The following is a 14,241-nucleotide window of genomic DNA, read 5'->3' on the forward strand; positions in this document are numbered from 1 at the left end:
CTCCTAAGCTAATTTTTCTGGCCCTGACCTTTTCCCTGAGTTTTTCCCTTTTCCCTGAGTTTTTCCCTTTTCCCTCACATATCTTCCTCCTAATCAGTACCTTCATTTGGATATTTAATGCATGTTTCATAATTAGCATATTTTAAACTGACTTCTGTATCTTCTCCCACCAAGTCTAGTTCTCCTGTACTCTTCCCCATCTCAGTGAATGGCAGTCCCATTCTTCTAGTTGCTTGGTCAGAACCCTTGCTTCTTCTCCCATCTAAACTGTCAGATTACTAGATCAAATCTGTCCAAAAACACTGTCAAAATCGATCCAAGATCTTGCTATTTATTATCACTTCTACTGCTACTCCTACTTCCTAGCCACTCTTGTCTTTCATCTGGAATGTCCAGTTGCTTTCTAATTGACTGCTTCTTCCCCTGCTCCCTGGCAGTTTATCTCTCCTAAAGTGAATGATCCTGTTAAAATGTAAGTTATGTCGTACCTCACTTCTGCTCAGAACCTTCCAGCAGCTTCTAATAGAGTAAAAGCTAAAGCCTTTGTGATGGTGTGCAAGGTTATATAGCCTACTTCTCAATCTGTCTGCTGTAAAGATGCAGTTTTGTTTTATTCAATTTCTAGTTTGAAGTGGATTGATACTTTACAAAAGTATGATAAAAATAAATCACTACAGAGAGAACTTCCACTCTGGTCATGGTGAACTAACTGGTATCAGATTAGCTCTCCCACTATAAACTACTAGAAAAATGATCTGAGTATAAGAAACAACTGTTTTCAGGAATTAGACAGTAAGTAGCATAGGACTGATTCCTGAGGGAAGGCAAACAAATGAGAGAGCCCTATGATCGCCCAGGCCTTCTGCTGAAACACATTTGCCAAACTCCAGTGCAGGAAATAAGCAGAGCAAGGTAATCTTGCTGAGAGTAAGAAGGTAGACATTGGAGTTTGGGGAGGCTGGAATTTGCCAAGCAAGACACCAGAGCGGTGGAAGTGTGCAGAGAAAGAGCTCCGTAAATCTGAAGACAGATCCCTTGAGTCTTTGGCTGAAAATTAAGCTGTATTTGCACAGAATGAGATTTCACAAGACCAGCAAAGAACAACTACCTGGGAAAGAACAGCTCCTGGGGATTGGAAAGTGGAACAACTACCTGAGCTCACACTGTTGTTTGAGTTCCAACCAACCAGAGTAGAGAGTTATCATTGAACACTTGAGGCATTCAGTGAAGATCCCAGAAAGACTGCATCTTAGGAGCAGGGTGAAATTAGCCCTAAATAAAGATTACTCCAGATCTGCACTGATGAAGCTTAAACACAAGCCTCAAAAGGATCAAGCTGTTCACAAGGAAACTGACTGCCAGATTCTTTAGAGGAAGACAACAAAATCCAGACATTCAGCAACATGATACTCAGAATTTGCACCATCTGGTGAAAAATTAGAAGACACAGGAAGAAGCAGGAAAATATGACCTGTAACCAGGAGAAAATTAGTCAATATAAACAGAGCCAGAAATAACAGATGTGATACAAGTAGCAGACATGGACTTTAAAGCGGACATGACAAATATCAAAAATGTAAATATCAAAAAGTGTCAACATAATGTGCAGGAAGTGTGAGAAATAAAAAAGAACCGAGTGTAAATGTGATTGGGACTTTATGCACATAGTCTATTTCCATCAAAACTTTTAAAGTAAAAAAATAGAATTTACAGAGTTGAAAGGAATTATACCTGAAATGAAAAATTCAGTGGATGGGCTTAACAGTAAATCAGAAATTGCAGAATAAAAATTCACTGAACTTAATGAGATAGCAACACAAACTATCCAAAATAAAGCACAGAGAGAAAAATGGCTGAAAAATGAACAGAGCCTCAGTGACCTTTGGAACAATGTCAAACAGTCTAACAGAGGGGGAAGAGAAGAATTATTTAAGGAAATAATTTTTCCAAATTTCTGAATACATTTTTACATATTTGACAAAAACTACAAACCCACAGATACAAGATGCTCAGCAAACTATAAGCAGGATAAACACAGAGAAAAACATACCAAGACACATGGCAATCAAATTGCAAAAAAACAAAAAGATAAAAAAACAAAAAACCCAGTGACAAAGGGAAGATATTAAAAGCAGCTAGAAAAAAAGACATGCTACATACAGGGAAACAAAGATAAAATTTTCCAATGAATTCTCATTAAAAATAATGCAAGCTAAAAATGGAATGGCATCTGAAAATGGTGAGAGAACTTAGTTTTATTCTCTCTAAAGTATAGAAATTTCCTAGCTTTATCCACTGAAAAGACCTAGAAGCAGTGACAACCCAAGAACAATGAATGAGCACCCTCCTTCTCGGTAAAGGGAACGTTGGATCCTTGGAAGAATGGTTGATTCCAAGTGTGGAGCAGGATATATACAAGATGAGACTGGGGCATCTTATTGTACAAACAAGAAAGCTGGTAAGCTCTAATGGATATGTCAGAAGAACACTAGAGCCTGCTTCCAGGGCTTCCCACTGGCCAAAGTTAGGACAATTTGAACACCAAAGAGATGATTGCAATGGATTGAAGTACATCAGATAAATACAAATCTATGAGTTTGTAATGATATTAAACAAACAAAACACCTCCTAAGGCACTAACTCATTTTTCTGTTGTTAAATAATAAGAAATATCAATCATTTGTTTTACCATTCCTGAATGAGCAATATTGCACAATAAACAAATACAAGAAATTAATAAATGCATAAAAGATAATAAAATTGGAAGGTCAACATTTTGCAGCCCCTCATGAAATAATGTATCTAGGCAAGAATCATCAGTAAATGCTAAAATTGTTAGGTGAAAAGTTGATGGGGAAGTTTGTAATGGAGAGATGTAACCAATGACATCTGAATCCACTGATCAGTATTTACAGTCCATTCCATTATGTCTCTTGTTTGATTTATAAGTACATTATATTGCATATGATGGATTCTAGCCCCTTCTCGATAACAAAACAAAAGCAAAAACTTTAGTCAAGCATCTAGATCTGACCCCACAGGGGCTAGAGGAATGAATTTAAATGATGCCTCCAAAATGTAGAATATGCTACAAGGTAGCCTGTTTTCTTCACAAATAGATGACATGGAAGAAACGGAGAAAAGAAAGAACTGCTATAGATTTAAAAAAAAGAAACATATAATCAAATACAAACAGAAAAGAAACATATTAACCAAATGCAAAGTGTGGACCTTGTTTGGATCTTGACTTTAACTGTAAAAGGGTATTTTTTGAGATTTGAGGAAATTTTCAGGTGGACTAAGATATTAAAGAATTTTTTGTTACTTTTTTTAGGTGTAATAGCCACCCACTCCTGTACGAAAAGTTGGGAGGAGGAAGAATAAATTAAACAAGCTGACAGTGTTGATTTTTGTTGAGCTCTGTTGATGGGTACATGGAGGGTAGTCATTAGATTACCGTTTCTATTTTCTGCATATTTTAATACTTCTTTAGTAAAAAGTTTAAAACAAAAAAAGATCACGTGCTTTAGGACCTTCCATATATCTATAAGAGAGAGCCTCACTCAGATTGTATACAACATCGTCTTACAATTAAATACAATTCTAACAAGTTTGGTTTAAGTACCAGTTTTATGGGAGAAAATACAATGATGCTAAAGGCAGTATCCTTATAGAAATAAAAAGGTTTAACTGGTATCATGAAATAACACTGAACACTCTTACATGTAGACAAAAGCTATAGAAGCACTATGGGGCCATTTAGTGATTAAATAGACCCACTATGCCTCAGTTTTCCTGCCAGAGGGCATTCCCGAAAAGGCGCATCCGTCACAGAGCCCAGAACGTGGGCAAGTCTGATGGGCAAGGCTGCTTGGTGGCCCCTTCTTTGGTCAAGGGCTGTAGTATCAGTCTACCAAAGCCATTTCCTAAGGGACAGCTTTTGTTTAAAGGATTCATGAGGTGTATTCCCTGTGGTCTAACACCGTATTCCATTATGCATTGTGGTTTTTTTTATTGTTTTCCTTATCGTGATTTTTTTTTCTCTTTTTCTTTGACGTTTACCCATTTTAATCCATGTTCATTTCTCGCTGTGTGTGTGTTTGTGTCACGCTTGCTGTCTTTGCCTCCGTTGTCCCTAGGTTACAGTATAGCCAGGATATACCCGGTCACTTGGCGGATGAGCACGCGCTGATAGCCTCCTATGTGGCCCGTCTGCAGCACTGTGCACGGTCAGTGGTAGAGCAGCAGCAGGCGGGTGGCCAAGGGCTGATCAAAGGGAGGGAGAGCTCTAGTACCCGGGGTTGCCAGCTGGAAAAAGCTCTGCATGTGGGGTTTTTCTTGAGAAGCTACCAGCTATGTTTGGCAAAGTTTAAATAATTGCTAAAGCATTAGCTTCTAAAAGAAAAGGAACCTTGCCAAGCCTGGGCACTTACCTAAACATATAATCAGAAATTCTTCTTTAAAGTGAGTTCCCTTAAACCTCAGAGAGATGTGCAGTCCCAGAGATGTGTGTTCACAGAGGTATTTGATGCAGCCTCTTGCCTAAGTAATGAAATCGCTCTATCGACCTTCAAAGTTTAGGGTTGATCAGTACACCTTGTCTAACGTGGGGGCTTTGACACCATCACCTTGTTTCATCTTTACGTGTTGCATTTTCATCTGTTCCCAAAAAGCTGTCATTGTAGATTATTTAAACCAGTGATTTTCAACAGTGGTATTGGGTCATTTTCCCCTGAGAGACTTTTACCAAACTATACATACCTCCCCATATTATAATAATTATATGTATTATAATAACCCCACATACCTCTCTCCCTACAAACTACAGTTAATATGGAAATATGACTGATCCCTCAGTGGGTTATGGTGAAAAAACATTTGATAACCACTAACTATAGCAAAGTTAACCCTTTTAATTACCTTTAAAAGAGGTAATCCCAAATAGAGTGCCGTTACATTCAGGCAGACCCAAAGCTATCTGCCCAGTCCATGCCCACACCCGCCACCATTCTGCAAGGAGAATGGCAGGTAAAGTTTAAGTAATCTGAAGCCATCCCTTCCCTTTACAAAGCAGCAAAGAAGAGTCTCTGTGCCAAACAACTGAGATTCTTATTCTTAGAGAGAAAACTATAATTTATAAACTTAAACACATGAGAGAGGCTGGAGCCTTAAATTTTAACCTTAGTTTTGTCCTTAACATGCCATGGTCCCATGGGAAACTCTTATCCCCATGATAACAGAAAAATAAGTTAAAATCAACTTTAAAATATGTATACTTGAAAAGGACTGTTTTAAGTATTACACTTCATAGCATTTCGCATAGTTTTCCCAGTGTGACCAAATGGCGTTATTACTTTAAGGCATTTACCCATCTCTAAAGCCTTAGACTGTAGGATTCTCCTACCTCCCAACTATGTTTAATAGGCTTATTCTGTGGGTGGGAAGGCCTGCTAACTGTGCATTGTATCACAGAGTGTCTCCTCATCCAGCAGATGATTTCTGAGTACTCTGTCCCAGCCCCTTGGTCTCTAGGAAAAGAGTTGTCTCCCCCATGGCAGGACAGCTTATTTATTATCAGTAAGGGCAATTGTCCAAGTGATTAAAAGTGAATGTAACAGCGGAATGTTGGACAGAAACTACTACATGATATTTAAGCCAAAGATTTATGCTAGGTTTAGCTGAGATTCTCAAGTCTCATGGCTTAGGGATTAGGCTCCCTGAGCAAGAATAAGTGGCCAGGAACCCTGGAAGAACATGAGGATTGGGTGAGTACTGCATCTCTTCTTGATTTATAGTCTAAGAACTGAGCTTCTTCCTTCCTCAAAGAAGTCAGACATTTCCTGGCTAACTAATTCTGAGAGTCAAAATCAGCTCAAGTAGAAGAATAAGGAACCTTTCTGATTTCCCTCATAGCTCTCTTTGACCTTAAAACCTCTCATCAACATAAAGTTCTAGTTTCTGGCTGGAAAGCATAGCCAGTTAAAGCAACCATGTCCTCCATACTAGGGTATGAATGATAGATAAAATTGACTTTCCTAGGGAGATGGAATGTGATGGAGAAGGAGGAGCTCTTTTGCACAGAGAAACCTATTGTGTCCCTTGCCAGAAAACAAAGGCCAGCCACTTTAAGTCCCACTTCCTAGGCTTGCATTCCCTCCATGGTAGTATCCACTTGCACTGTTAAATGTTCATTTTGTTGTTATTTTAAAAGATAAAGATAGTCCTCTTATTCCAGACAGACATCTTTAAGGTGCAAATATTATAGTTTGCCCTGACCTTGCGGCCTTGACCCTAAAGTATTAAAGCCAACTGATGGTAGCATGTTCTTATTACAAGATCATCTTTTGAGAAAATGATTATACATGCTAGAGACTGACATTTGCACACCTAAAATTACATAGTGTTGAGACGTGTCATTGGCACAGAAGACAGTGACAGTGGCAGCACATTTTTTTTTAAAAAATCCATCCTAGAGGAAAGACCAAATTAAGCTTAAAGAGTTAGCCATAGAGATAGAAATATAGGATGGTAAAAAAAAAAAAAAATCTAAGAAAAATGCAGTTGATTTCATACATGAAAAGTCCAGGCAGATCTCTATTGATTTAACTCCATCCTTCCCAGATTCCCCTCAGTAATTACAACAAAGATTTGATGAATAGTGAGCTCATGTCTTTAAATTATTTCATATTTCATGTTTTGTCATACTGTTAAATTCCAGTCAGGGGTTTTTGGAACTCCAAGAACCTAGAGCCAAAGTAGAAGAAAGCCACGATAGCCATCTCTCGTCAGTTAGTCATCATCATTACTGTTGCCTTAAAGCATCTGTTAGACTTAAACAAGGAAGAATTGTACAGCCACAGTCCCGATTAATCTAGGAGTGCCCTGATATGGATAAATAGCGGTTGACGTCACATGCTGAATTAAAGATGTCACTCGTAATCAGCAAAAAGCTCCATATGCGCAGCACACACACACAGAACTAGCCGCCTGCTCGAGAACCCTTGTTTCATCCGGGTGCGGCACTCTCTGAACTCCCACCTTAGTGGGTCTTAAAATTTTTAGAATGCTGAACTCTTATTAAGTGTAACAGACTAAATTAACTCACTCTAAGATGGGGCTACCGTTGTAGAACAAGCACGGTAAAAGAAAAAAAAAGAGGCACTGAAGGGGAATGTTTGATACCATGGGATCTGCCCCAGCTGTACCATGTTGTGAGCCTGCCCTAGCTGAGGTTCCTCAGTTTTGCTCAGCCCGTGTTAAGTATACGTTTCCTCAGCCCTCTGTTTTTCATGATGCTTTAGTTTTCTCTTGGTCTTTTTTAATTCAAGACCTATATCTAAAAGTCATGAGGTTTTCTTAAAACAACTGATGGAAGATCGCTCCCTCAGGCTTTATAGATGCCCTGTCTTTTCTCAGCCCTTGCATTCAAAAAGAAGTGTCTCCTGTGAAGGTGTGGGAACAACAGGGATATACTGCCAAAGAGAAATGTTATGCGTGGCCTCGTCATTTCTCTAAATCCCCTGTGTCTCAGGAGACCGTTAGTATCTGTGATTCAGGTCTCCATTTCTTTTGTTATCATTGTTTTTCACAAGTGTTTCTCCCATCTGTTCTTTCTGAGAGAGAAGCAAGAGTAGGGGATGTTTAATAGATACCTGTTGAATTTTTATCTCCTTGGCAGTGTCCTGGACAGTCCTAGCCGACTGGACGAGGAACACCGGCTTATAGCTCGCTATGCTGCCCGGCTGGCTGCAGAGGCAGGAAACATGGTGAGTAAACAGAGGATTCCAGTAGAGTAGCAGAAATTGGCATTACTTTAATATACAGATAGAAGGGGAATGGTAAACATGAAACTCAGGAGAGTGGATACCTCAGAGACAGGGAGAGGGGAATGGGTTTAGGGAAGGGAGTGCAGTGGCCTTTAATTTTTTTTATTTAATTATATATTTATTTTTGGCTACATTGGGTCTTCATTGCTGTGCGGGCTTTCTCTCGTTGCTGTGAGCGGGGGCCACTCTTTGTTGTGCATGGGCTTCTCAGTGTGGTGGCTTCTCTAGGTGTGCAGGCTTCAGTAGTTGTGGCACTCAGGCTCACTAGTTGTGGCTCACAGGCTCTAGAGCGCAGGTTCAGTAGTTGTGGCACATGGGCTTAGTTGCTCCACAGCATATGGGATCTTTCCAGACCAGGGCACGAACCTGTGTCCCCTGGCAGGCGGATTCTTAGCCACTGCAGTGGCCTTTAATTTTATCTACAATATCCTCTTTTAAAAATGAATCAATAAAAGAAAATCAAAGGACCAGAATTTGTTTCTTTTAAAAGATCTGTAAAATTAATAAGCCCCTAGAAATCCTGATCAAGAAGAAAGGTAAGAGGATGTGGAGAAAATAGAACCCTCATACACTGTTGGTGGGAGTATAAATTGGTGCAGCCACTATGGAAAACAGTATGGAGTTCCTTAAAAGACTAAAAATAGAACTACCATGTGATCCAGCAATTCCACTCCTGGGTGTATATCTGGAAAAAATGAAAACATTAATTCAAAAAAGGTACATGCAGGGGACTTCCCTGCAGGTCTTGTGGTTAAGACATCGCCTTCCAGTGTGGGGAGTGTGGGTTCCATCCTTGGTCAGGGAGCTGAGATCCCACATGCCTCATGAAAACCAAAACATAAAAAACAGAAGCAATATTGTAACAAATTTAATAAAGACTTAAAGGAAAAGATACATGTATCCCAGTGTTCATAGCAGCAGTATTTACAATAGGTAAGACATGGAAGCATCCCAAGTGCCCATCAACAGATAATTGGATTAAGATGATGTCACACACACACACACACACACACACACACACACACACACACACAGAGGAACATTACTCAGCCATAGAAAAGAATGGTATATTGCCACTTGCAGCAACATGGATGGACCTAGAGAATATTATACTTAGTGAAATAAGTCAGACAGAGAAAGACAAATACTATACGATATCACTTATATGTGGAATCTAAAAAATAATACAAAAGAATCTATATACAAAAATAGAAACAGACTCACAGATATAGAAAACAAACTTGTGGTTACCAAAGGGAAGAAGGAGGCAGGGAGGGACAAATTAGGGATATGGGATTAACAGATACAAACTGCTACACATAAAATAGATAAGCAACAAAGATTTACTATATAGCACAAGGTATTATACCTGTTATCTTGTAATAAGCTGTAATGGAATATAATCTGCAAAAACCCTAAATCACTATACTGTATACCTGAAACTAACACAATATTATAAATCAATTCTATTTCAATGAAAGAAAGAAAGAGCAAATTGCCAGTATCGGGAATGAAAGAAGGACATCACTACAGATCCTATAAATATTATAAGGATGATAAGAATATTATGAACAACTTTTTGCCAATAAACTTGACAACCTAGATGACATGGACAAATTTCTTGAAAGACACAAATTAACAAAACTGACATAAGAAATAGAAAATCTAGGGACTTCCCTGGTGATCCAGCAGTTAAGACTCCAGGCTCCCAATGCAGGGGGTCCAGGTTTGATCCCTGGTCAGGGAACTAGATCCCACATGCATGCTGCAACTAAAAGCCTGCATACCGCAAATACAGGATCCCACATGCTGCAACTAAGACCCAGTGCAGCAAAGGAAAGAAGGAAGGGAGGGAGAGAGGGAGGGAGGAAGGAGAGAAAGATTTTTTTAAAAAGAATAAATAGAGAATCTAAGTAGTCCTAAATCTGTTAGAGAAATTGAATTCATAATTAACTTTGAAAACTCCAAGCTCAAATAGCTTAACTGTTGAATACTATCATATGTTTAAGGAAGAAATAATAACAATCTGGTGTAAACTTTCAGAAAATAGATAAAGAAGGAACACTTTCCAAGTCATTTTATCAGGCCACTATAACCTGATACCAAAACAATACAAGGGCATTACAAAAGAAGAAAGTTGATGGCCAGGTTCTATCATGAACATAGATGCAAAAGTCCTTAACAAAATATTAGCAAATTGAATCCAGCAATATGTAAAAAGGATAATAGTCCATGATCAAGTGAGATTTATCCAAGAATGCAAATTTATGTAACATGTGAAAGTCAGCCAGTGTAATTCACCATATGAGCAATTTAAAGAAGAAAATTATATTTTAGTAGATGCATAAAAAGCATTTGTCAAAATACAATGCCCATTTTTGATAAAGCTTCTCAATACTGTAGGAGTAAGAAGAAACTCCTTTAACCTGATAAAGAACACCTACAAAAACCATATAGCTAATATGACACTTAAAGGTTAAAATTTGGAATATTTCCACCTAATATTATGAACAAGTCAAAGATGTCTGCTTCCACTACCTCTATTCAAAATTGTCCTGGAGGTCCCAGTCAGTGCAACATGACAAGAAAAAAAAGGGACATGAATATTGGAAAGGAAGATGTAAAACTGTCATTATTTGCAGATGACATGATTCTGTGTAGGAAGTCCTCAAGAAAGTCCTACAAGAACACTACTAGAACCGATACAAAGTCAATATATAAAAGTTGTATTTCTATCTGCTAGCAGTGAACAATTAAGAATTAACTTTAGGAGAAATAACATTTACTGTAACATTAAAAACCATCAAATACTTATGGGTAAACTTAATGAAAGATGTTCAAGACTGCAAACTGTAAAATATTGCTAAGAGAAATTAAAGAAAACCTAATAAATGGAGAGGTATGTCATATTCATGGAGCCAAGTATTCAGAATTAGTAAAATGGCAGATTTCCCCAAATTGATCTGTAAATTGAATACCAATCAAAATGCCAACCGATTTTCAAATATATTTAGAAAACCAAAACAGCCTTGGAAAAGAGCAAAGTTGGAGGATTCAACCCTACTTGACATCAAGTCTTACTCTAAAGCCACAGTAATCAGGAAAGTATGGTATTGGCAAAAGGAGAGGTGAGTCATCCATAAAATAGATGCACACGTATGAGGTCAAGTGACTTCCAACAAGGCACAAAAGCAATTCAATTGGGATAGGAAAATCTTTTTAACAAATGCTACTGGAACAACTGTTTATCTGTATAGAAAGAAAGAACCTCTACCCCTACCTCACACCATACGTAGAAACCAATTTGAAATGTATCATAAACTTAAAAACATAAAAGCTAGAACCATAAAGCTGTTATAAAAAAAAAACAAAAATATCTTTATGACGTTGGAGCAGTCAAAGATTTCTTAGAGAGATTACAGGAACCACAAACCATTAGGTCCAGTATTGTTTGGAATGAGATTAGACTGGACAGGCAGGCCAAGGTCTTACAGGACAATATTTTACAGTGTATTAGTTTCAGAAATGTGTAGTAATTTATGTTTACTTCTTCATAGAGAAATAGTTATGAAAGCTGCCAATAGAGAGTTTTTCTTTTTTTTTTTTTAATGGTTTATTTATTCATTCATTCATTTATTTATTTATTTATTTTTGACTGTGTTGGGTCTTCATTGCTGTGCCCAGGCTTTCTTTAGTTGCGGCAAGGGGGGTTACTCTTCATTGCAGTGCATAGGCTTCTCGTTGTGGTGGCTTCTCTTGCTGCAGAGGCGGGCTCTAGGCACACAGGCTTCCATAGTTGTGGCTTATGGGCTCAGTAATTGTGGTTCTCGGGCTCTAGAGCACAGGCTGAATAGTTGTGGTGCACGGGCTTAGTTCCTCTGTACATGTGGAATCTTCCTGGCCCAGGGATCAAATCCGTGTCCCCTGCATTAGCAGGGGAATTCTTAACCACTGTGCCACCAGGGAAGTCCGAGACTTTTGCTTTGTTTCTCTCTTAAAACATAATTTATTCCTTTGGGTTTGTTTAGACTTCAAAATCTTTTCCCTGAGAATCTAATATTGTCATACATCTGACTAACATTTCAACTCTAAAGGTTAGTGAAATGGAACAGAATGGGGGAAAAAAGTCTGGGTTTTAAAAGTCTAGGTTTTAAGACTAGTTTTATTTAATTAGTTAAACCCTACACATGCCCTCAATCAGTCACAAATGTTCGTTATTTTAGAAATTAAAATTTATAAATAATTAAATTTTTTGAGATGGAATAGCATTGTGGTTAGATTTTTTAAATTAAGTATAGTTAATACCATTATATAGTCTTGTTGACTTTACATAGTACTTTTTAAATTTTGTAAATAAAAGCTCCAAAGCTGTTTGACCCTGAAAAGGATATCCTAGTACTCCTTTACTGCCAACAAGATAAATCTGTTTACACCTGATAGTTTCTGATGCCAATTCTCTAATTCATGTGAAAATGATAATTGTTAGAATGGTCTTGAGACTAAATACTGATATGGCCCCTTTCATCTTCAGTTTATTTTCCTAAGTGTAGTTATGTTATAAATATTGGGTCTCTCAGGAAGGAGTCTTCTTAACTAGATTTCTATTAAACAGAAGACTTCTAATCTGCTAATCTCTCACTGATACAAGTGCTTTGCATAAAGTGGGTGTAGTGCTCAAAAGAATTTATTTATAGCCTGCCAGATAGGCTTTGTATTGATTTTTTTTTTCAAAAACCTTCCACAAAGAAAGACCATTAAAACATTTTAGCAGCTGGCATTACACCCTATGAAGTGCTTCAGCATCAGACCCTTCCGTCTCCCCAGGTGGCAGATACGGCCACTGAAACCTCTTCAGGCTGACCCTCAAATAGAGAAATTGTAGGTTGCTTAGATGAGCCAGAAGAGCTTATTTGTTTTCCTGAAGTGCCTGAATTCCTTTTTAAAACAACAACAACAACAAAAATACAGTGTGTGGCAAAACATAGTAATAACAGCAAATCTTAAAATTTCATCACAGACATCACTAGCATTAGATGTAATCAGGTGGTTTTTTGTTTATTTTTAAAGTTTTTTCTTTATGAAAAAATTAAAAACTCATTATGGACAACTTGGAAGAAAGGTGGAAAGAAAGGGAAACCATTGTCCATTGTCATGCTACCTAACATTTACACATTTTTGAGATTTTTTTTTCCCCATGTAGCCCAATCCCAGACTTCACAGCCTCATCATCAAGTCAGCTGCTCCACTAGTGTACCATTCCACAAACATCCTTATGGCTTCTTAGAATTAAAGATCAAGAATATTTTATCTTCATGTGGTGTTCTGCACACGTTTAATGACTTAAAACCCCTATAAAATAGTCGTCAAACCTGGCTACGTATTATAATCTTGTGTGTAGCACTTAAAATAGATATAGATTCTTGGCCTTGCCTCAGACCTACTGAATCAGAATCTCTGGGTTTAGTAGGGTCCATTGATTTTAATTTAAAAAAGAAAAAGAAAACTTTCAGTCTTTTGATTCACAGCTAGCTTGGGAACCACTGCCCCACCCCCCCCAATTACTGGGGTTTTGAGAGAGAGAGAGAAAGATTGATTGATTAATAATCCATAGCTCTCCAGTTAGTCTAAGTGAGTTGGGATGACGGGAGGACTGTCCTTGGGATGCAGCAGAAGTCTAGTTGATATTAGGCTCAACTTTGTGGAACTCATCCTGCCAAGTTCCCCCAGATGGGAAACTCCTAGTCTCTTTTTAGGAGCCTCCAAAAATGCATACCAGCAGGTTACAGTTTGCTGACTATTTATAATATTTTATAGTATTTGTTCAGTTTTGCTCAGTGGAGTCCTGTTCCTTATCCTGTATTTTTCAGGTGTGTCTCCATCATTAAAGATTACCTAAACCTAAGAGAATACTAGTGTAACAGAGGAGGGGATCCTCTTCACATTTCTTTCCATAAATATCCCCATTTTACAGACAAGAAAATAAAGGTATATAGTAAAATTAAGTAACTCAAGGTTTACATGGCAAGTAAGTAGCAAACCCTAGGATTCCTAAGTGATCTACTTCCATTCTTATTCCACCTCAGTAAATCCTCCACTTAGTAGCCAAAGCAGTGTTTGTTTGTTTGTTTGTTTTAGTTTTTAGTAAGCTTCATTATAGAACAGTTTTAGATTTGCAGAAAAATTCTGAAGCTAGTACACAGAGTTTCCATATAACCCATGTTCTGTTTCCCTATTGTTAACATCTTACCTTGGTATAGCGTGTTTGTTGCAATTAAAGAGCCAATATCAATACATTATTATTAATTAAAGTCCATGCTTTTTTCAGATTTTGTTAGTTTTTATCTAATGTCCTTTTTCTGTTCTGGGGTTCCATCCAAGATAACCACATTACATTTAATTGTCTTATCTCCTTAAG

The 14,241-nt window shown here is 37.8% G+C and overlaps 1 protein-coding gene across 13 annotated transcripts in view; it reads left to right on the plus strand.

Moving 5' to 3' along the window:
• The window catches only part of DTNB (dystrobrevin beta), a 228,707-nt gene that overhangs the window by 168,764 nt on the left and 45,702 nt on the right, over positions 1–14,241 (plus strand). For all 13 annotated transcript variants that reach the window (XR_009054650.1, XR_009054651.1, XM_057741417.1 and 10 more), the window contains exons 11-12: positions 4,140–4,229; positions 7,679–7,766. Coding sequence is in view for 11 of the 13 variants with exons in the window: in XM_057741417.1 (XP_057597400.1) it covers positions 4,140–4,229; positions 7,679–7,766 (178 nt within the window). In the remaining 2 variants the exon portion in view is untranslated. The remainder of the gene's footprint in view (positions 1–4,139; positions 4,230–7,678; positions 7,767–14,241) is intronic.

Source organism: Hippopotamus amphibius, chromosome 7 (genome assembly GCF_030028045.1).
Source record: "Hippopotamus amphibius kiboko isolate mHipAmp2 chromosome 7, mHipAmp2.hap2, whole genome shotgun sequence".
Classification (NCBI taxonomy): Eukaryota; Metazoa; Chordata; class Mammalia; order Artiodactyla; family Hippopotamidae; genus Hippopotamus; species Hippopotamus amphibius.